Raw genomic sequence first — 24,827 nt, 5'->3', positions numbered from 1 at the left:
ATTAAGGTAAAGTAAATTTAGTCATATTTTTTATATTTATTTGCATGTGCTTTAAAAATATAAAAACAATATTTATATAATTAAAATAAATTGTATTAAATACTGTAAGAATAATTTAATTTAAATTAATAAAAATATATATTACAAAACACAGATCACACTTAATAAATTAAAACAAAACCAGCAAAAATAAAAATTGAATACAAATTACATTTATATAAATACATTTAACATTAAAGAATAAAAAATGATAAAAATATAGCAATTCAAAATAAGCAACCGTAGAGAAAGAGTTGGCCTTTGAAGGAGTCAGACTTGCTCTTCTAACTCCAATGTAATGAAAAGTAAAAAAAGTGTTGTACTTAAGAGGGTTTAGATTTAATATTCCCACTCGACATACGCAAAAGCAGGGAAAGTGATGGATTTGGAAGGGGTTAAATTTACTATGCCCACTCTAATCTGAACAACAGTAGGGGAAGTATTGTACTTTGGATGGGTTAAATATACCATTCCAATTCATATTCTTTAAAAAAAACATTTACGCACATAACACATTAAAACTATTTAAACATATTTAAAGTAAAACATGCATTCATTACAGGGGGAAGCGCACCTGAGCAGTGTGAAGGGGCAAGGACTACAAGCCCCAGAAAACATTGCAACCCAGGAAGCAGGGAGCCTCTCAGCGCACCGGTCAGGCGCTACTAAAAGAAACAGTTTACTGAGTAGCGTCTGACGTGTGTGGACACTGCAGGGGCAAATACCAGGCCAAGACTGAGACTGTCTTTGCTTGTCACCAGCCTGAAGGGGCTGGGCTGGGCCACCCCCTTTTTTCCTGGTCCCTCTCTTCATTGGTCATTGGTATGCAAATAAGGCATTGTAACCCCATTTGTTTTTCATGAGTTAGGGTTGACTCCCAAACATTTGTAAAAATGGGAAAACACAGGGCAACCGCCGATTCGATTAAGCCCCAGCCCCATTCTTTGGATGGATTTCTACAGCGCACAGTAGGTGTCCTAAAAAAGACGATAGAATAAGCAGAGTGTTGCTTATCCCTCTCCTCCCTACCTCCCCTGCGCACTACCCTTCTGATCTAGTAGATCCAGAAGTATCCACCACCCCCATTAACACTACCACTAATTTAGGAGTAGGTCCTCTCAATTACCCATCCACTATTCCGCATTTTTTAGTCCTAGCACCTCTGGAACCACATTCCAAATTGACAAATTCAACAATGAAAGGACAGGCAGTGAAAAGGAAGAAGTCAGAGGTGTGCGCTAAACCCAAACGACTGCGTTTAACCCTCGACAGCTTGAATAGGGATTGCGTGGGTTTCGACGAGGAAAATTGGAGTAGATAATGGGGACCTCGTGTGACTAAGTGCTAGATACCATCAAACTTAAATTAAAGCCAATTAACGAACAACTGGGAGCAATTGAGTCTGTACTATGAAAGCTAAATTTAACACCCAAAGGACAACCCACAGCTTTGTCTCAACCTCCCACCGGTGGCCCTGTGGAGACTACTACCATCAACTCCTCTAGAACAAAAAAGGGAAATATTGATCCGATGCAAAACTGCGCACGGATCAGCGGGGCCAAGTTCCATCCCGACATGGACAACAACAAGTGCTAGGTAAATGAACGGGTTCCTTTTGGCAGGGACCAGAGGTGGCAAAAGAGAGGGTGTGGTTCGGTCAGTGGGGTAACAGGATCGTCAACTACCAATGAACCAAATTCTTTCTTAATTAATCTTCCCCCAAGGCTTGTCCTCATGTGGCGGTACATCCTAACATGCTCCGTTTGCCGTTCAATCAGGTTGAGTTGTTTTCTGGGCTTAAAAACAAGGTTATTCATTGGTTGCCAGCAACGCCAACTTTTTCTACTCAGATGTGCTTGACATCCTGATGGTGTGATGGGTTGGTCCCTTGGCAAAAAACTTGTACGGCGATTGTGTGATTGTCAATGCTTGACATCCTGATGGTGTGATAAGTTGGTCCCTTGGCAAATAGCTTGTAGGGCAATTGTGTGATTGTCAACTTTAGGTCTCCTGATATTGTGCAGAAATTGTTGGTCAAATGTTTTACCAGTGGAGAATATTATGGTATGTCTTTTATCCTGCTGGGTTATTTTTACCGCCATCTTTGCCCAAGATCTGCACCCTTGAGTCACTCACAGAGACCGTAGAGCCCAAGAAGCATTAGGGCCAACCCTTATCTGGCCCCTTCTACTTCTACCTTTGCTACGGTTGACTGACTGTATGCCACCCATACATCTGTAGACAGCGAGACCCTTTTGGTCCAGGGAGATGGTACTTCAATTTCAACATTGGGATCATTCAGATTGGCACCTCCAGGTTTTTCCTACATTTTACCAGTCCCCAATACAATATAGTGCCAGTTTGTGTTTCCAAAATAAAGGCTTTTCGTAAGGTCAATTGTTCTTTTTGCCCTTGTCTTTACCCTAGCAGAAACTGCCCATGCAATAGCCTCAATCAAGTTAGGGAAGGCCCTGGGCTAGACAAGATCCCGGCAGATCTCTTCAAATGTGATCCTAACATGTGGGTACCTTATATCAATACTGTTACAAATACAACTGCAGTAGGGGCAGCAATGCCCAAAAACTGGAAAGGGGCAGACAATTTTCCTATTTTTAAAAAGGGAAGTCCAAGCACCCCTTCAATTAATCGGCTAATCAGCCTTTTGGACAACCTCCAAAAAATCTTCTGTAAACAAGTTTTGGAGAGACTTTTGGACTACATCAATGTCAACCACATTCTATCCAATCTCCAGGCAGGATTCAGACATAAGACTAGCTCAAATTGGCCAGGCCTTCCGCTTCCTATTGGTCAAAAATAAGACTGTAGATATTGAAGGGGAATTTTTTTTGTGGCTTTCATTGATCTTTGTGCTGCCTTTGACTTGGTACCTAGGAAGAAGCAATGGGAGGCTTTAATAAGGATGGAGACAGGTAAACAGGTAATTCAGTGGGAAGAGAGTTTTTCACATCTTATTTAAAACATCCGAATACAACTAATAAAATTACATGCATTCAGTATTTTTAAAACGAATTGGGGTGTTTACTGACAAACGCATTGCTAAATATTCTACCATTGCACTTCTATCCTGTGTGCAAACACTGAGCAGGAAGTAATTCATCTCTTCAATCAATCTTTCAACCAATCAATCAGTAGATTTGTAGAGCGCTTCTTGTCACCCATGAGATTGTCCAGGCGCAGGCAGGGTCCAGTTGATTAGCCGAATAGCCAGGCCTCCCGTGACATTCAGAACTCTGAAAGAGATGGGGAGGTCTGTAGATGAGGGTCAGAAGAAGGGACGCGGAGTGGAGGTGTCTGGTGGGCTGATGGAAGTTCAGGCAGTGGTTCAAGTAGGTGGGTCTGCGGTTGTGTAGGGCCTTATATACATGGGTCAGTAGCTTGAACTGGCATCTTTTCCTTACAGGGTACCAGTAGAGTTCCCTGAGGTAGGGGGTGATGAGGGTTCGTCTAGGGGGATACGGGCGAGTCTGGCTGCAGCGTTCTGTATGGTCTCTTGTAATGTATGTGACATCTACAATGCCAGGAACTGTTACAAAGGTGCGATTACCAGAAACATCTGGAAAAAGAAGGGGTTATCTCAATGTCTTTGGTCTTACTACATCCATTCACTAATAAAATAGTGAGGGTTTGAGGTGTGTGTATCTGGGTGCATTTAAAATTCTATTGCATTAGCAAAACGATGTCATTCAATGCCTGAAGATACATAAAAAAACGTTAAAGGTTTCATCAAGTTTGAGAAGAACTGTCATGTATCCCCAAAGCTCTGTCGCAAATGGACACTGTTTCACACATAACTTATGCCTCTGATGGGCTTTGTTTTTTATTCTCCTGAGACAATGGTGATATCAATGGATAGAGAAATTTCTCTTATATGGAAAGCTACTAAATACAGCGGCTGATTTGATAACTGCAAGAAGGACACTGACATGAGAGGTAGGAAATCGTTACATCGAACAATCCCCATGACACTACACAAGTTTTGTTCCCTGGAAAGTATAAGCTATTTCATACATTTTATTATTAACTTATGATGTATAAACTGAGTAACTGGTTATAGGTTTAATATAGCCACTGCGCATTGTTTTAATCATTTGATAATCGTTTTATTAATTTTGATATGTAAAATAACAATCCATACAAACATATGACTGAAAGACATAAACCAAAGTAAACAAAAATGAGTCCAATAATGACGTGAAATTCAGATGGGTTGTTACATGTTACATTGTTACATGCGCATCACTCGCGTTGAGAGTGCCTGAATCCAGTACATTATTTCAAAGGAATAGAATGGGCATCTCCATCCAAAGATTTCTCCCTCATATCCTCATATAGGATTAGCTGCTGAGGTTAATTCAATATTCAGTGTGCTCAGTCCTCTGCAGAGGGGTCTTCATCTGCTTTCTCTATCTGCACCATATTATTCTCAGAACGCCCCCACCCAGATATGCCTAGGCCTAATTCTTGGGGCTTGTAGTGATGCGTTCATCTCATCTATTTCATTGCAATATACAACACCATGAAGCCAATCTGGGTGCCTTGGTAAAGGCCCCCTCAGCCATTCTCAGGCAAAACGCCACCGGGCCAGCAACAGTACTATTGCCATCAACTTCCTTCTTGCATGGGAAATATCAGCAACATAACCCAAGATTAACCTAGGAGCATACAGGCAAGCTGGGTGCTTGCTATCTCATTAATTGTGAGGGCCACTTCGGCCCAAAAAACACAGAATGGAGGGGACAGCCCAGGTGCATAAAATCAGAAGGATTTGTGGAGCATCTGACACACTCAGGGGAACCAGCTGATCCATTTGGGGTGTAGTATACTCTATTTTAAACGTAAAATGTATGTGTATTCCTTTGATTTATGGAAACTTTCTTTATATGACGACAACAATATTTCCAAATCTTATCTGGCAGGTCTGTTACCAATACTGCATTTCTTCTGTGATTTTTAGGGAACTTTTCCACTGCTGCTTGAACACTACCTTTCTCTTTGCAAGACTTGTTAAGGGTACTCTGCTTTTGCGAAACATTCTGTATTAGTGAGCAGAGCATATTGTAGCATGTGAGGGAAGCTTGCACTGCTGCTGCTTGTGTGAACTTTGTTCTGTGTATAAGGGAAGCCTGAACTGTTACTGATTTTGCCTACATATTGTGTATTTGAAAGATACTGGATTTATTACTGCACATGCTGTACCTGTGTGTGTTGAGTAAAGCTTGCATCACTGCTGTCAGAAAATGAGCAACTAAAATAGCATTTTATATTTTGTATTAGAGAAATTGTGTAGTTTCCATCCATTGTTTTAATATTTTTTGGTGGGTTTGGGAAGACACCACAAGCATTTCTAAGAATAAAATGTTGTACGGGAATAGTCTAAGGATGTCATTTCAAATTCTTTGTACAACCTACATCTATTTGGTCAATCAGTTTCCAAAGTGCCATACAATGCCCTACATGCCCATATGTTTCCCATAAAAAAATGTCACAGTGTTGCAGAATCCACTTTATGTGGGCCAGACACTCACTGCACTCTCTGCACTGCATTGCTTGCTGCACTCATTTGTGTTAGAAATGTTGGCAGTGATTTACGCCCTACCACTTCCAAAATTCACCAGCCACCACTGCCCAGGTCCACCACACCCCATTGTTGCCACAGAGAGCAGAATTTCTGTCATTTTATATCATCGTGACACCCAGCCCCTAATACACAAGGAGAGATTCAGGGCCGGACTGGGAACCCAAAGCAGCCCTGGCAATTGTCAGACCAGCCCCCACCCCAGGGGTGGGAGAAGGCAAGGGAAGCACTGCTGCTTAACAGAACTGGGACCCAGCACTGTTGCTATTGTTACTGGGGGCTGATAATGCAACACTACGAGATAAAATGACATTGGGGCAGAATGAGGCCCCCTGAAATATTTGGGGGCCCCCGAGCTGCGGGGGCTTGCGTTACGCCCCTGCATCTGTATTCATAGAGATGTATTGTTTAAAACACTGAAGACTTATAACAGATCAGTTCAACCAAAACCTCACTTGGCTGTTTGGAGAAAAACTAATGCAGTCCAATAAGACATGAAGTAGGAAGCATCCCTTACCCAGAAAGATGATGACTGAATAGATCTGTGCAGCCGTGCTTTCTGGCTTCTCCGAATGAAGGGGGAAGCAGACACCGTTGGTACCATAGTAGTTCTGGAAGAAGTCCTTGTTGCTCAGTGGGATGAAAGCCACCACAAATCCAATAATCCAGATTAGAATCAGTGCGGTGACTGTCCGGCACTTTCCCGGCTTCAGGCACCTGAACGGGTAGACTATGCATATGTATTTTTCCAAAGTCAAGTAAGTCAGCAGCAAAACGGAGACTTCAGTGGAAAGAATTGCCAAAGAGCCGACCAAGCGGCACTGTGTACTGTCCATCCAAGCTTGAGCATTCCTGTTGTATTCACCTCGAAACTTAAGGTCAAAATACCCGATTACCAATAAATATACTCCCATGAGACAATCAGCACCTGGTGATAAAGATAATAGCAGATATGATGTTATTATCACACAGTTTTACAATCTGTATTTATGGATCAAATCTCTGAAAAGGTGCATGAAAATAAGCAGGAATGGGACTCATTTTCTGTGTACAGAATATGTCACCTCCATGTATAAACTCAGATTAATTTCGATGGACATTAAAGAAGGCAAGTCTAGACCTCAGGTGAACAAAACACTATTCAAAGACAGGTTCGCGAAAGGCTTACGTGAAGTAGGGTGGACAAGCTCAATTCTTAAACTCACCAGAGGTTTCCAAGATCCAGGATTCTGTCCAGACGATGCAGTACATGCAATGGGCAAGAAACGTAGGACCAGATGTACTATTTGCTGGCAGCAAAATACTAATTGCAATTTGTGACCTAAGTTTTAACGACCAATATATAATTTTCCTTACCGACCAATGCACAAATAGATCGTTTTGGGTAAATGTAGATTTGAATTTAGATTTAGAGTAGGTCGCAATCCAACCTACCTCATTAAAGTTCATGAGGTGGGTTGCAAATTGCAACTCCCTTTGATGGGGTGCCATGACAGAGATGATGGCCTGCTGAGGTCGGCAGACCACCATGTTTGTGATTGCCTTTTAATAAAGTAAGCATTTTTTATGCAGCTCATTTTCCTTAAAGTAAACAGCATTGCTTTTAAAAGGAAAAGCTTGCTTTAAAAAAAATATGTTTGAGGTTTGGCATGGACCACTGCATATTCTCCAACAAACTTACTTTTTTTTTAATTTACAGAGGAAAAGGGATTCCAAGGGGATCACTTTCCTTTTGCAAATGGGTTATCATGCTAATTTGGAGGTCGGTTAATTTTTGGTATTTTCATTCTAAACCACTTATTCATATGGATAGTAATTGCTATGTGGAATGGGCACCTACAGCAAGCCCTTTCCAATTGCAATGCAGTATCCATTTCTAAACCCGTATTGGGAGTTGCAAAAAAGATACTGACTCCTGAGATGGGTTTAGTACATTGTAAAAAACACTTTTGCGCTTACAAACTCGAAATCAGACCACTTGCAACAAAAAAAATCCTTTGTGCATGTGGCCTGTGATGTCCTCACAAGAGTTCTAGGCGACCAGCAACTGTTTATTAGCTGGATATCATATGTGTTCTTTCTGCTGCCCTTCAATTCATTAATTGTCTTTCTAATGTCGTTTATCTTACCAGAAAATATTAGACTCTGTTCACAAAGCTTCAAAGCCAAAAGGAATTCTGAAAATAATCTAAATTCATTTCATTCAAATTCAATAAGCTTTGCTAAACTATTTGAGCATTTAAGTAGCATTTAGGTTCACAAATTGAATAATTTGCGAGATCAGTTTCACATTTGAAATTCATAAAATGTGAATTTGCACTCAATAATGGATTCTTATACTAAATTAAACCAGTGTTGCATAATTTTAGGTGAGACAAAATGTATCCACAGTGGTTGGTTGCGGCCGGGTGTTTCGAGCTAGGACATCTGCTGAATGTGGTGAATGGCTTGAAATTGACATATTTGTGAGTATTGGCAAACCCCTAGCATGTCGTTTTCAGGATCGGAAACTGACATGGATCTAAGGGTAGGATTTCACAAATAACAAAACTATATTCTTCATTGAGAAGCGGAAATAAAGATAATTTGTGCAAATGTATTGAATTGTTCATGTTCTGTATCTGAAAATAGACACTTTTCGGAGTTCTGAATGAGTAATTGTTTATGCATGTCAGTATCCAAAGGCAGCTTCAACACTCTCACCTTCGCAGGAATGCTCCCAGATTGTGTTGTGATTAAAAATATGCTACAGCTGTAGGAATAATTCTTCAATTGCAACTTCCTATGAATCAGACCCTAAATTCCTTCCAATACACATTGCATGCCATAGCTCACACCAACACCATATTGGTCTCTTGAGGGCTCTTCTGTTTGCGTCTGCACCATTAGCAAACTGGTGTTTTGAGCATGGCATGCGTTATGGTGTGTGTTGTGTGCATTGCTCACCATAAATTGGTGAATTTAGGGGGATTTTCGCACTTGAGTCAGAACCATACCTGTCTTTAACTGTGTTTTTTCTCAGTGAGTTTTATTTTCTCATTTATGATGTAATTCATTTCCAACCCCTGTTGTGCACAGCCTTGATTCTGGGGTTCAATAACAAGGGCACCCAATTTTCATCCTGGTTTATGTGAACATTGTGAAAGATTCTCTCCTTATGTGTACTCACTGAAATTAAATGGTAGAGGGTGATGATTGAACACAATCCAGCATATTATTGCCTTGATTATTATACGTTCAAATCTCTTTTGCATATCATGAAATCATTATGCAGTTAATTGTAAATTAACGGAGGCCCAGAACACTTGATTGAAGTCTAAAGCCGCCCGTTTATGATAAAAGGCACCTCCAATGTTGAATATCACGGATGCACAACGTGCCCAGTGTTTGTTTTTCCCAGTCTAGTGTGGGTTTCAATTATTTTGAATCTGGTAATTCTGTATGAAATGCCTTACAACTAAGCACTCAGGCTTCCCTGATATGCACAATAACAGAAATGTAAGGAATAAACCGTTCCGAAAACCTACCTTCACTTTCGTTTTTGAGCAAACTATTTGTAGGGTCCTGCAAATTTATGATACATTCTGAAACAACTGTAAACGAAGTTGCCATTGATTTTCTTATGGTTTTGTTGGAAGTGCTTGCGTGGAATCAGTTATATGCATGCCACTGCCAATTTACTTTATTTTGATTCTTTGTTCAAAGTGTGGCTGGTGTCTGGGGGCTGCTTCCCAGTGAGTTAAGGAAACATGAGCGAGGGGTGTTTATCCTATTTGAACCTAAACTGCTAACATGAGTATAGAGCCATGTCTGGGCAAATAGCATGATGGCAGTAGCATTTTTGTTTAAAAAGCTATTTTTCGTAATTCCGGGTTGGAAATAAATATAAACATCATTTTATAACCTATAACTAAATAAGGAAAATAAAAACTCATGGATCCAGGGAGGAATTCAGTTTCTATTATCTTTCATGAAAAATTATTTTTGTAAGGTTCCCACTTTTCCTAAAAGTTTCACCAGAGTGAACTCATTGGTTTAATCCCTTTTCTCTAACTCGCCTTCTTTTCTTTCTGAGGAAAGGACATTTCTGCATTTTGGGAGCCTTTATCCCCAGGGGGTGGCAGCAGAAATGTTCAGAAACCTTGTATTTTAATTTCATTCTTTTGAGTGGAATGGGAGAGAGGTGGACTTCTTTGCACTCCTCGCCACCAGAGGTGTAACATCAAATGATGAGGCTCCCCTGCAGAATGTGACGAGTGGCCAATGAGTCTCCTGTATCTTAGAGATATTCATTGGCATTCATCTGAATGCCAATGAATATCTTCAAGGGTTGGGGCCCCTGGAGGGTGTGGACCCTACTGCGCCACAGGGGCTGCAGGGATCTATGTTACACACCTGATCACCACATGACTTCAGTTTCAGAGAATTCAGGGTGTGAACACAATGGGAAGGGGGATGAAGGGACAGTGTCGGTCCGAGCAGGAGGGCAGATAGCTGTTTTGTCAATCATCAGGAGACCATGACCACTCTTGGCTGCTCATCTTTTTCTTAGGACTAAATGTTGTTGCAATTGCCCTATCAACACTCATTCCCCTCACATTTCAGGAACCCCAAAAAGCTCACCAATAATACCTGGCATGGGGGGAGAGGTGGTCTTAATAGACTGTAGTGGCAGGGAAAAGCACCATGGAAAGTGCAGCCATCCATTGTGGAGGGGGAATGTCCACAGTGTAAGGTGCTCTAGTGAACACAGACACGATCAGCAAATAATCTCTGCCTTTAAAGCGCAAGCCACCCTATTGGGAATCCATCCATCCTCTCTCACACACACATACAGACAGCCCACCTATCACCAATTAGAAATCTGGGAACGACCAATCAAAAGGCACAGCCACAGAAGATCTGAAAAGGCTGCTTCTGTTTGTCCAGATCTACTTCCATTTTCCTACTTTTTTATGTCAAGCCTATTAGAAAGTGTATGCGCTGCCTGTTGTTAGGCATATTGTGGCTTACCAAGAACATAGAGGGGCTTGGAGCCTCCCCATTGCTTACCACTGGTTGGCATTTTGTGCCACTCACTTTTGCTGCTTCTTATTCATGGCCCAGCTTGTCATTCTTATTTTTCTCCCTCCTATGGAGCATTGCCTCTTTACAATCTCTTTGATTGGTTGGTATCGCTGGTTCTACTGCTTGCTTTTCAAGAACAATGTTTTTGTTATGTGTGAAGCAGAACATTAGAGTGCATGTGTTTTTGAGCTGTCTCCCTCTGTTATGTTTCTCTCACTGCCCTCTGTGTTGCTCTCTGTTGCTTCTCCATGCCCTTTTCTCTCTTGAACTCGCCCCATGGATTTCCCGACCTGCACTCTGCTTGTTGCTTTCCCTCAACCCCCATGTTTCTTTCTCTCCCGCCTGCCGTTGCTTTTGGGTCCCCTCCCGTGCCGCTTCATCGGTCCCTCGCCCTTCCACTGTGTTGCTTCACCGTTCACCTCAAACATCCCAATGTTGCTTCTTTTATCCCCACGTCCTACCCTGTGTTGCTTCTACTACTCTGCTTTAAAAATATCAACCCATTTCTTTTTAATTACAATCCAACTGTTATCGGTAACTAAAGAGAAAAGAGTGTTATTTTTTAGGCATGTGCATGTGCAGTATTCGTGCCCACAAAATGACACACTAAATTATACAAAAAAGTGATGGATATAATGCTTGAATTAATCCCAGCCACTGGTAATTACTCTGGCCACATCCCAGTCCATCGTTATTTTGCACACCATGCTACCTTAATTTGGACACACCTATATGCAAATCAGGCTTGACCTTGCTTCAATTGGAATAGTCCACCTGGAGCTGCCTAGCCAGGGCCTCCCTAAACTAGAGCACAAGCAACGCAGGACTGGTTTCACCATAGTTGCAGCTCATCAGCCAGGTATAATTTGGTTTCAGGGACAGTTTGTGCGGGACCCACATCTGGACATACCCGCCCCTCTTGGGACAACACACTAGAGCATACAAAAAAGTGATTGATGAAGTACTTAAATTAATCTTAGCCACTGGTAATTACTCGTGCTGCATCCCATTCCATCGTTATTTTGCACGCCATGTCACCTCAGGATGGTCTCAGCTATATGAAAACCTTTCTTGACTATGCTCCAATGGGAACAGTCCAGCCCGAACTTCCAAGCCATGTCCTCCCTGAACCGTAGCACCAGCAACCCAGGACTGGTTTTGCCCTAGTTAGGGCTCATCAGCCAGGTATAGCTGGGTTCCAGTGACACAGTGTGCACCGGACCCACCTCTGGGCACTTCATATTTAACATTTCATGGCTCTTGTCCAGCCTTTCAGACTAAAATGGTATTTTTACGGCCTGTATTGTTCTTACTAGTTCTTATGTGGCAGAGGTGTGGCGCAGCGGCCAGGGTGCCTGACTCCGGACTACAGGGTTCACGGTTTGATCCCCGGTGCCGGCGGCAGGTTAGTCCAGCACCATGTGACTCTGGGCAATAGCTTGCTTAATCTTCCCGAGGGCCCCCAGTGCCGGGACACCACTTCAGAGGTAGCTGTGCGCCTTACAAATACTGGTATTTCATTTGAAATTATTACTGTCTCTGACCATATGCCTAGCTAAACCATTTGTTGATTGTTGCACCTTTTAATACAGTTTACAAAGGTCCATTAAAACAATGTACACATGTTAATTGAGTTCAATTTGCCAGGCTTCCTAAGGCATTGTTAAACTTTGCTTTGCATGCATGATATAAGTATGCATTATTTTAGGACTTTGCTACAGGAGCCAACTACTTAGATTCCTGGAATCTACTCACAGCAGAGAGATATGATGGACATTGCATGGAGCTTGTTTTCAGATCGAATGTAGGGTCTCGTGCAGATGACAAAGATGTTTCCAAAACATGTGACTATGGACACCACCCACACGAACACCCGCTGTACAATGCTGGCCAACAAGTTCTCCAGAGATGAGATACCGTCTGTGTTCGGTTTGCAAGTCCGCACGTGAGGGGCAAATCCACAGTACTGGAACTTCTTGAAATATCTTTAGGAGAGAAACAAGATTCAAAGAATATTGAACATGAATATGCAGGAAACATTTAGAACCTATTTCACACATGGTTTTCCACATCTCATTGTGATTTAGCAGTGTAAAAACATGCAATGGTGCTTTCAAGGTCCTCATCCTAGTTTACATAATAAGAATTAGTGGAACTTCAATATGTACTTATGGCAGCAGAAACCATGAGAATATTGTTTATTTTTCACCACTTTGTTTATTATTTTTTTGGTTGATAACCAATTTTATTGGATTTTATAACCGACAAACAGAACAAGGTGTCACTGTGACATGTTAGACAATTCAGCACAAGCATAGCATTTTCCCTGTTGAGCTTAGGAACGAATAGAATTTAGCGGACCCCTAGCCCCCCCAACCTTCAGCAATGAACATTCAGTCCAGCAGGTTCAACCATTTGTCCCATGTTCGTCCGTGTTTGGCTGGGCAGCCCCGCGCCTCGTAAACAGTTCTTTCTTGAATGGCGCACCAGTCCGCTCCCTTTGCGCCATTTAGCAAGAGAGGGAACTGTTGAATATTTGCATGCCGCTGCAATGTCTCTCTTGGCCACTAATGAGGCGGTCCCCAAGAGTAGTTTGCCATTACAGGAACCGTCCAATCCATCCATCACTCCCAGGGGAAGGGTGAGAGGGTAGGGGGGGCGGCTAACCCAGTATGCCACTCATTTCCGCTACAATCAACCTACAATAGCTGGAGAGGATAGTGCAGGACCAGACCATATGGTAAAAGTCAGCTGATTCTGTCCCACAACGAGGGCATTTAGGGGATGGGATGAAGCCTAGGAGTAAGATATGCCCAGTGAAGGTAGTACATTTGAATGAAACTGAGCCTGGCTGACATGGTTAATACCCTTTGGGCCATCAGTGCATCTCTCCAGTCTTCCCACTGTTCCCATCTGGTCCTGAGGGAGTCCAACGTAGATGGGGTGTTGTTTATCAGTAATTGGTAGATTTGGGTTATTCCCCCTTCCCCAACTTCCCCATGAGGATCTTAGTTTCCATAGGACGAAACTCCGGGATTTCGGAGCGGTACGGTTGTGGAGGGTAATGGCATGGCACAATTGGAGGTATCTGTAAAATTGGGTGGGTTGTAGGGAATATGTTTGCTGCAGCTCTTGGAAGGAGGACAAGTGCCCACCCCTCCACACGTCCCCCTAGCGAGTGATACCGATGAGATCCCATTTGTGAAAGCCCGCTAATGTCCCAACCTCCCACAGCCAGGTACCGTGCCAAAGGGGTGTCTGTTGTGCACTTTTGCGGTCCCATTGAGTGTGCCATGCTAGGAAAGTCGTCCGGGTGACTGCCGGCAAAGTGTGAGAAATTGGTGCCCCATACAACATGACCTGGGTCTATGGGACTCCGAGGCTCTCCAATTCTAGCTGATAGGCCGGATCCGCCCATCCACCATTGAACCAGTCGTGAATCACCTGGAGGCGGGTGGTCAGGTAGTACGGGAAGGGATTTGTCATTCCCATTCCCCCATCGTATGGGGGCCATTGGCAATGTGTGAGAGCCAGACTGATCGCAAGCCACCCACGAGGACAGTTGTGAGCAGTCCTTCTAGCCCTCGGAACCAGCTGTGAGTAAGGTGAAGCAGGAGATTCTGGCGCACGTATAGGATGTGGGGCAGAACCATCAGTTTGAAAAGGGCAACCCTGCCAAGGGGTTGAGCGGAAGGGTTTGGCAATGACAGAGATCGTTTTTTGTACGTTTGAGTAGCGGGCTGGCATTGAGGGTCCAAGTACAGCTCCAGGAGAAGGGTCACCCACATACCGAGATATTTAAAGGAACGTCTCCGTAAGGGAATGTTTGTTTGCCAGTCCAATCATTCCTGTGACGTGTGAAGGGGCACCAAGCTGGATTTAGCCGGGTTTAGATGCAGACCCGGCACTCCCCCAAAGGATTGGAGTATCTGAATGCACCATGGTCCTGATTGGGCCTGATCGGCCAGAAAAAGCAGGACATCGTCCATATACAGGGCAATCCGGTATTCATGGGAACAGGGCATGCGCTACCCCTGTATCTGTTCTTCCGCATGTATGATACAGGCCATCGGCTCTATCGCTAGAGCAAACAGGAGAAGGGAGAGAAGGCTCCCCTGTCGGGTTCCCTTCCTGATGGGAAAGGCGTCTGGCAATGCTCCATTCACAAGGACCCTGGCAGATGGGTTGGAGTACAGGATTCCTACCAGTTTCCGGTAATGAGGACCAAAACCCACCTGCTCCAGCACAGTCCCCAAGTAGCTCCAGTACCGTGTCAAAGGCCTTTTCAAAGTTAAGTAGCAATAAAGGCTAACTACGGCGTGAGAAAATGGCGGTAAGCAAGGGCCACATACGGCGTGAGAAAATGGCGGTAAGCAAGGGCCACATGGAGGCGTCTCAGGCAGTGTTGTGTGCTATGAAGCTGCATTTATCAGGGTGTATGAGAGCGCAGATCACACGCTTCAGGCGGGTGGTGAGAATCGTAGCATAGATTTTAATCTCAGTATTAATTAAGGAGATGGGGCGGTAGTTAGAGCATGAGGCTGAGGGAGGGTCCAGTTTGGGTATAAGCACGATGGTGGCTGTGTCGGTGAAAGGGGGAAAGGTGCCTCTCTCCAGCACCTCATTAAACAGGGCGTGGAGCCGTGGGATCAGAATCTCCTGGAACGCCGCATAGTATTCCGCCGGCAGCCCATCCGGTCCAGGAGTCTTGCGGGTAGCCAGTGCTGAGATCGCTTCTTCGATCTCCTCTGGCGTAATGGGCTCTTCCAAAGCCTTAGGGTCCCTTTCTGAGAGCTGCGGAAGGGGGCCACTCGGCAGGAAGAGGGAGACAGTGGTTGAGTTACGTTGGTGGTCTGCTGTGTAAAGTCTGGCATAATAGTTTGTGAAGGTCTGCACGATATCTGCGGAGGTGCAAAAGACCTGCCCGCAGGGGTCTTGAATCACAGGGTCTATCCGGTTGGCCAGGGGGTGCGTAGCGAGCCAATGAAGCAATTCACCATTCTTGTCTCCCAACCACAGACCCGGGCCACCGAAGATCGCCAGATCATCTTGGTAGATTCAAGGGACATAGTCCTAATCTCTTTGTGTATTATGTGAAGCTGCTGGAGATCTGCTTCTGCATTTGCAGTAGCCATCACCATTTCCAGACGGAGGGATCTGGCTTCAAGTTGGGAGAGATGATGGTCTTGGATCCACCATCTATGCCTAAGGAACCCCTTGGCATACCCACGGATTGCGGCCTTACCCGCCTCCCAGAGTGTACCCTAAAGTTGGACATTGCCCTCATTGGTGTGAAAATAATGTTTCAGTTCACCCTCAATCGCTCGTTTATACTCTGGGTCCTGAAGGAACCATGTATTCAATCTCCATATAGGGCTGGGAGCACCTGTGGGGCTCCCTATCTGCAGCAGGAGTGGGGAGTGGTCTGATATGCCTCATACCAGGTTTTTGTTCTCTGTAAGCGACCTGCAACCTGGGGCTGGCATTAAGATGAGGTCAATGTGGGAGTGGGTATTACGTGCGGCCGATACATGCGTGTATTGCAGTGTTGTATGGTGTCAAGTTCGCCAAACATGGCAGAGGCCCAGTGTGGAGGATCAGTCTCCAAGACGCTTTGCCCCAGCTTTTCTATGGGAGGACGGTGAGCCCGTGGCATCTTTAGCAGGTTCTGGGACGGCATTGAAGTATCCTCCAATCACCATTGAACCATGAGGGAGGGAGGATATTGTCGCTACTGCTGCTTGGAGAGTGGAGTCTAGGTTTGCCGGTGGGGCATAAATTGACATCAGGTTGATGGGAGCATCAAGAAGTGTACCTGTGTGGGTGACAAAACGGGAACGTAGCAGAAGTATCGCCATACCACGAGCCCCTCAAGTGAACCCTGAATGCCACACCCTGTCGAATCCCTGACGCATTAAAAAGGGGCATCTATTTCCCATCAGGTGTGTCTCCTGCAATAAAAGGACTTCTGGGTGGATCCGGCGTGCATATTTTAAAATCGCAGTCCGTTTAATTTTATCTAAGAGCCTATTAATGTTCCATGAGAGGACTCTGAGGGGTTCACTCCCGGTATAAGGTTGCGTCATTATCGTAGGGTTGCAACATGCTGGGCCAGAAGTCTGGGGTGCTTAGACGTACCCAAGGGTTAGGTCTTGTGGGCGGGTGAGGGCACTCAGCTGTGTCATTTGGACTGGACAGGAAGAGATTGTTAACATTGTGGACAGTGACGCAGGGAAACAGATTAACACAAACCAATTCAGAAGCAGGGAGAACAGTCCCTACCCTGTGTCCCAACCAACCCCCCACCCCATACTTCCCCAATTGAAGCATTTGTCGCCTGGTAAACAGAGACTAAGAGTGCAAGAAAAACCTAGCTACGGTAGCATGGTGTGGGTGGAAGCATTCGGCCCCTCTACAATTAAGGATTCACACTCATCCAGATTAAGACGTTAGTACCTAATATCAGATATGGGGGCTATGTGAAAGGTTGGTGTCAGCAAAGCTTGGCCCCAAGAGCCCGTGGAGCGCCACTTGGGTGTCGGGTCAGGTCTCTCAGTGTTCTCCCAAGGAGGTTGCCGGTTCCTGAGATATCAACAATCTGCCCTCTCCCGGGGGGATCCTGCAGGCGAGGAGGAAGTCACTCCACGGGCATTGCGTCTTCTGCGAGACCCTGTGTGCCTCACACAGGCGCCTTCTGTCTTGCCAACTCGTGGTCCCCTCTGGGCCTCAGGATGAGGGGCACACATTAGCTGGCGTACTGGGCGCTCCTCAGTTGCCCAGGTCAATGCGGCCTCCGGCATATCAAAGAAGTGTGTCCTGTTCCGGGATATCGCCTTGAGGCGGGCCAGAAAGAGAAGTCTGTATTGCAGATTGAGGGCCCGTAGCTTCTGTTTCACCTGAGTGTATGATCTTCTTTGGGCTTGTACTTTGGTGTAATCGGTGAAGATCATAATTTTGGCGCTGTTGTGGAACAACTCTGGGCGGGAGCAAGCATCCTGCTGGATGGGGTTGCAGTCTTTAAAATTCAGAATCCTTGCTATTATTGGCCGGGGTGGGGCTCCTGTAGGCGACTTGGAGGCAAGCGCTTAGTGGGCCCTCTCCACCACAAACCACAATGACAAGGCGTTCGGGGGCATGCAGGATTTAATCCAGTCTTTGATGAAGGTGTTCATTTGCAAGGGTTCTGTCCCCTCAGGAAGACCCACCAGGTGAAGATTATTTTGATGCGATTGATTTTTGGCATCCTCTGCTCGCTTATGAAGGTCAGATGTGTGGGATAGGTGCTGCTTTACTTGCGCCTTCAGAGTGGAGACATCATCATCAACCTCCGAGTTGCGGGATTTTGTTTCGGTGATGTGAGTTGTTGCGTTACGGAGGTCCTGTAGAATGAGGGACATGTCCACTCGCACCTCCCCGATATTAGTCTCCATTGACTCCTGACAGATCTTGATGGCCTGAGGGATGGTGGCCAAGTCACCTTCTAAGTGGGTAACCGCAGGAGGTGCATTCTCACCATCACCCGGGCAATTGATTGGGTACTGCTCTATCCGGGTCTGAGTCAACCCAGGTTTAGCCCCTCTGTCCTTCCCCATAGTTGCTCAGTCAACCTCATCATGTCTTCGTCCCCTGGGCTAGGGAGATGTTGGCAGGTTTATCCGTGCCGGAGGGTCCCACTGACTCATTAAGGTTCCTTCAGGCTGTGAAGGTGAGAGTGCCTGGGCCACTGTGTCCATCTGCTTGGGTCATCTGTCCTGCTAGAGATTCAAAGGATGTGTAGACACAACTGCGGTACCCCCTGGACAGGGGGATCGGAGACTAATCTCTCTTGGTGGCACCCTGGATCTTGTGAGCGCCCTTATACACTGAAGTAACGATTTGGGGGACTGCTTGGGTCTGCTCGGGATCCTAGTGCCCCTTAGTTTTTGACGCTTCACGTATTTGCCGGTGGCCCAGTAGTGTCGCCTTCATCTACCTACGGTGAGCCCTCCGATCAGGGAGCCGTGTCCCTATTGGGCTGTATTTGGCATCTCACTCATCTGCCGTCTCCAGGGGGAAACCAATGCAGCTCCTGCTCACCTCGCAATGTTGCACACCCCGGGGCCAGACCCCAACCTGGGTGCAGCACCGGTCCGGTGTCGTTAGTCTGTCAGTGTGGGTACCAGGGAATTAGTGTCACTGTTATCTCAGTCTCATCTTCTGTGCAGGACTGTGGTGGGGGAGAGGAGGGCCTCTCCCACGGGCAGGTGAGAGGTCCCGCTGGTCGCGGGCTGAGTTGCATGCACTCACCCCCCTCAATCTTGACGCGACCGGCCCGACGTGTGGTCCCCAACTGCTCCAGGTGTCCTTCCACCCAAGGCTGCAACAGGCAATGCGCCGAGGCCTAGCAGCTATGTCCTGCCGATCGCAGGCCGAGAGCCGCAGGGCTGCCCCAGATCATCAATACTTAAGGCTTCAGGCTACCCCGCTGCCAGGGTCTCAGGCGGTACCAGTGACATGGTGTTGAGACCCTCTGATTGTGGGTCGGGCAGCACCCTTGGCGTCCAAGGAGGAGTCGGGACGACAGGGCCCGATCCCGAGGGGCTCACAGCTGGACCTCCTGGCTTATATGTGGCAGCTGACGGGACAGCCATACCTCGCTTCACTCACCTGTTTCCTCGAGGCACCCTGCCGATTAAAAGTCGACTGCCTCTATGGAGTCCACACGGGAGAGCACCGCGGTGGCCAAGGACCATCCCCGCCTCTGTGGGCAGTCAGTGGCATGTACCCCCTCCCCAGGTGCCTCTTCCTCACCTTACACTCCGTTGGGAGCCTTGTGTGCCCACTGCAGCTGTAGGCTGTCACTCCAATATCCAGTGATTGCAGGCCCCAGAGGCCGGGTGCGGGGCAGTGCCGGTCTCAGCAGAACGCAGGGAGGCAGCTCCCGCACTGTTTCAGCAGATCCAAAGGGGGCAGGACTCAACGGGACTCAACAGCAGGGGAGCATGCCACCAGCTCACAGGTCCCACAGGCGATTTATTGCGCTCAAGTCCGTGCCCCACAGCAGCCACTGAACCGCTCAGGGCGTGCTGCCAGCAGGGGATCAGTTGTCTTTTTACATGCTCATCGAGGGCAGGTAAGGATTGCCACCGACTTGAGGAGCAGTGAGGGAGCTCCTCTGCTCTTCTAGGGTCCCCTTTCCACCTCATAGGACTGCATGAGCGCCAGCAGTCCCTTTCAGGGACGGGCCCCCATCCCAGGCGCCGCGACTTCCTTAGGCTCACAGACCCGCTTAAGGCAACATCGTGGAAGGAGCCACATGCCCCTAGGTGCGGCAGGCCAGTCAGCAGGGCCCTGGTGCATTCCTCTGCCACTGGAATCATGGAAACAGCCTCCAAATGATGAGCCAGGCGGCCCCCATTTTGACCCTTTTGGGGCTGTTCATTGGGTTGCCGCTGCTAACTTCCCTACTCGCCGTAAGTGCTTTTTTGGTGTCGGGTTGCTGCACGACGGGTGTCTCGAAGCTGGAAGTGGCCCAGTTGAAAGGATGCCACTGGATGAGTTGCAGGATGGAGACGGATCGTAAAGGGGTCTGGAGCACTCTTAAAGTGCAACCGCCATCTTGGCTTGCCAAGCTACACCCACTTTGTTTATTATTAGGGCAGGAAACTATGCATAATGCATTGAACACCAACAATCTTATACGTTTGTGGATATTATTCAACACTTTGCAGGTAGGTTCCCACTTTAAAAAGGTGTGCCAACCTACTACTATCAAAGGTGCATGGTCAATATAGAACAAACTCAACTGTTGCCAGAGGAAGGTGTGTCTTGGAAGGAAAAGCTATTGTACCCTTCTACATGATTGACTCAGAAATGATTTTGTTTAACTCTCTGATCTACCCGTGACTACTTACCTATTGGTAAGTAGGTTTAGCACTGAAGTATACCATGATATATTTTCCCCTACCTATACCATATTGCTTCTACTGATAACCCAGTACCTCGTCTTCCGCCTATCCTACTGCCTCTGTCTCTCCCATATCCTAGTTTCTCTAACCTGGCTAGACCCTAGTACAACTACACCTATATTCCTTCATTCCCTACTTATTTCTTAGTATCTTTGTACCTACTTATCGTCTACTCCCTCTGCCACACCCTAGTAACACTACCCCTGCTATACCATAGCAAAGTTACCTCTGCTTAGACCGTAGGACCTCTACCCACTACCTATACCTTACCTTAGTACTGCTATCCCTACACATACCTACCACATGAGGCCCTGCAATCACCTATACTTTAGTACTCCTACTCAGCCTCTACACCAGGCACTACTGTCACGTATATCCTACTAACTCCAAATCCCTATGACCTCTTTCCATTCATTGATCTGTTACTCCTGACCCTTTTCTCCTTACTCGTTTTTTTTGCCATTTTCTTGTATCCCTTGTTCCCTTACTATGGTGTTTTTATTTATTGAATGTCAATATTTTTTTGAGGAAGAGGTTTTCTTCATTTTTGAAAGTTTCACAACAATCTGGTCATCAGGCTGGTGTTCAGCATTTTATTTCTTCTGCAAAATGAGGTATGACTGTTCTGGATTTGCAGGAGTATACCTGCTGGGTACTCTCTGAATTTCAAACAGTTGGAGAATAAATTACTGAGTTTTACCTACTACAAATAGTCAGAGATTTATGAAGGAAAGTTCCAAGAGTAGAATTCTGACTTTTGCATTCAGGGTTTTGTGATTGAGGCCATTTGTCTTTTACATTGATAATGACTCCCCAGGACAGAGCTTTTCGATGTACGCATCTTTAACTATTGCAGTTGTTATGACAATACCTATTGCTGCACTTTCATAGAAAAAAACACGTTCTGTGCAGCCCGTGCAGTAGAGTCCTATGAGAAGCTTTTTCAAAAACTACAACCTGAAAAACAATCCTGTTAAAATTTAAGTTATGTTGAAGATAAGTACAGGTATTTTTCTAGTGATATTTATCTCATTGTACCTACAATGTATCTTTGTTTATAATGAAGAGTTGCAGAATTGTATACATATTTGCAAATGGGAAGGAGAAAGGGACATCTTGGAACCACGATACCAAACAACAATCATTCATTTTCGAAAAATAAAACACATATCCACATGCATATTAACATTTGTTAGCATCAATGCCGAAATCTAGGTACAAATGTGGAATTCCGAGAGCAAAGGGACAAGAGGAAAGTCATGAAGACAAGGGCAAACTAAGAATCACAACTATAGGGCCAACAATGTAAGTTTGACAAAATGAGTACCATGAGAAGGCTACAAAGATTCCTTGTAAAATCATACAAGATAGCAGGTTCACACTAGTCGTTCTGCTACTCTGCATATCCCCATTAGGCTGCAGGCTCAGGGGCCTCCCATTGCCCAAGCATGTACCTGTGGCTCCATTCGGTTTGAGGTAACCTATAGTGTGTGGTGCTGGTTTGAACATTTTTATTACCAATATTGGTTCTGGTTTCCGGTCCAGCTGTATTAAAGATAGGTATAATGGACTTGCCATGGGAATCCTCACCATAAGCGGGGTAGCAGATTACCTCGTCATCCTTCCTTGTCCCCATCCTTTTCTCATGAGAAGGCCCACTTCCTTGGAAGGTACTTCCTAGCACATACCATTTGTTTTTAAAACTCTCCCCTTTAGTTGTATCCTGTGAAATGGGAACTTGGCCACATTCCTCTTGTTTTTATTTTCTGTATGTCTGTGCACACTTCTGTGTACATATTAGAGGTACAGCGCTTACCCTTTTCCTTTCCTGGATCCTGCGACTTTTGCTTTTACATTGCACTCTTGTGGCATAGCGCAGGTTCGAGATGGACAGGCGCTCTCTGGGAGACTTCTTTCAGTTCCTGTCTGGACCGGTAGTGGAAGGAGGGAGGGTTTGATGGACTAAGAATCTTTTTGTTTGATTCCTCTTGGGGTGAGTATCTGAAAGTAGGACAGCTTCAACTATGGGAAGAAATCCCCATGTGCTTTCTCCAGTTGAACTTTGATGGCGGCCCTCCAGCTTTTGGGAAGTGCAACATGTAGCTCCACAGTGTTAGAAATATTCTGGATGCAGAGCAGGATTGCGTGTGCAATCCTCTGGCTCTCACATAATGGTGAACTGGGACAAAGGTAAGTCACTGGTCTATGGTGTGTGAATTTTCATTCTAGTTCTCCCTACTTGCCCTTTGTTTTTAGAGATGGGTGAAACTTTTCTGGCAAACACAGCAGGAGAGATGCTTCTTCCAAGTATGAGCCTCCTCTCTTCCACTAGATTCAGGTGTGCTAAGAACTCTCTGACCTCATGCTAGACAGACAAGTTGCTTTCCAGAATGGTATTCAATCTTTTTGGAACAAAAAGCCTATTACTCCAATTCCTTAGAAGGAGCGGAGCTCAGGTACCTATTAAGTGTATCAACAGAGTATGCTGTTACTCAAGAGAAGCAGAAGAGAGAACATGTGGTTGGTCAATTGTCTAAGGGAACGGACAGGGGAATCCACTCCTTTATGAACTAATGCCCTCACACTCACTTATCGGAGTTCTTTTATTCCAAAGCTAAGATGTGAAGTGGGGGTGTAGGGCCATGAGGTGCAGATAGGTGTAGTGAAGTGTTAGTGCATAGGAATGATGTTGTTAAAATAGACTAAGTAGTTCTTTGAAGCAAGTTGTAATAGGTGAGTCTACTTGTCTGATTTAAAACAATGATGGTTAAAAGTAGAGACATGGTTCTCTGGTAGCTCAGGGGTCTATTCCCAAATCTTTCTGGTGCTAATGATCTCAAGAGAATTCGGCTGGTTATTAAGTTAAGTGTGAATCAATTCATTCAAACAATCTGTTTCAAGACAGACACACTGTAGAATATTATTGCCTTGATTTTTACGGTGGAGTTTCTTGCAGCTCAGGATCTTGAGGATGTGTATTTTTATATCCCCATTTGACCAGGCCATCAGAAATTCCTATGATTTGCAGCCATTCTGTTAGATTATCAGTTCTAAGACTTTCCCTTCAGTCTAAAACCAGCCCGAGACTCTTCCCCAATGTCTTGCCGGCAGTGCTCCACTTCAAGGGCATCAAAGTCCATCTGTTCTATACCTGTACAATTGGCTGATCCATGCAAAGACCAAAATAGGGAACTTGCACCATGTGTAAACAGTTTGCTAAACGTTGAGCTTGAGTTTCTTATCATCTTAGCCAAGGTTAACTGCTGCTCAAGAATTTTGAATTTACTGGAACATGATATCAGATGGAAGTAGGTTTGTTGTCCTTGCCGGTGTCATCCGTACCCATGTGTCAGTTCACCTATGCAAGCAGCACGCCTCTGCCAGGAGATAGATGCAGCTACATAGAGATATAGCAAGCAGAGGATTCCTTTGGATAGAGCACCTAGTTTAGGTATCAGTTTCTAAGCTCTAATATTCTTGTATCTCATTTTATAGGTTTCCACTGTGCTTGTTGTACCTTGGGCATATAATGTCTCGGTCCAATATCCAGACACATCCTCCGGTGGTGAGATCCATCCTCTCATCAATATAACAGCAGGATTGCAGTTTTGAACTTAATTGAGAAATAGATGCATTGGTGGCTAGTCCAGTGTCATTTTTGGTGGTGAGGGTGGGGGGCCTACTCTTCAGTTTTCAACTCCAGTTCTGTTGAATGCAGATTCCTTGTCCTATGGTTGTGGTGCAACACTGGATCCTCATTCAGTCCAGGAACTTTTAGAAAAAGAAAACTGGGATGGTCATTCAACTGGAAGGAGTTGAGTTCTGTTCTTCTGGCATTATAGTTATTTAGGAGTTAACAATACAATTTGCGCCTGCGTTCATGCAACATCACCAGCAATGACCCGACACCTCATCCCAATATCACAGAAGATCCATATCAAGACCCGTGGACCCACATCAGCATCGATTTTGGGTCATTCCCCGATGGGCCGAACACACTCGTCCTCATAAACTCTCACTCCAGACATCCAGTCGTTGAGGTGGTGTCGTCCAATGCGTTTCCCCTGGTCAATGCCACCCTGGATTGAGTCTTCGTGATTTTAGGACTTCCAGAAGAGATCAAATCGGATAATGAGCTGCCCTTCCAGGGGAGACAGTTTCAGGAGTATCTGGTGTCC

At 45.4% G+C, this 24,827-nt stretch overlaps 1 protein-coding gene across 1 annotated transcript in view; it reads right to left on the bottom strand.

The window, feature by feature from the left end:
- The window catches only part of RXFP1 (relaxin family peptide receptor 1), a 1,193,379-nt gene that overhangs the window by 39,995 nt on the left and 1,128,557 nt on the right, over nucleotides 1-24,827 (bottom strand). Inside the window, exons 15-16 of the mRNA XM_078677666.1 lie at nucleotides 12,458-12,687; nucleotides 6,153-6,563 (exon numbers count right to left, since the gene is read on the bottom strand). Of these exons, the coding sequence (XP_078533792.1) occupies nucleotides 6,153-6,563; nucleotides 12,458-12,687 (641 nt within the window). The remainder of the gene's footprint in view (nucleotides 1-6,152; nucleotides 6,564-12,457; nucleotides 12,688-24,827) is intronic.

The sequence above is a fragment of the Lissotriton helveticus genome, chromosome 2_1 (assembly GCF_964261635.1).
Source record: "Lissotriton helveticus chromosome 2_1, aLisHel1.1, whole genome shotgun sequence".
NCBI classification, from domain to species: Eukaryota; Metazoa; Chordata; class Amphibia; order Caudata; family Salamandridae; genus Lissotriton; species Lissotriton helveticus.
This window is presented reverse-complemented; position numbering and strand designations above follow the sequence as displayed.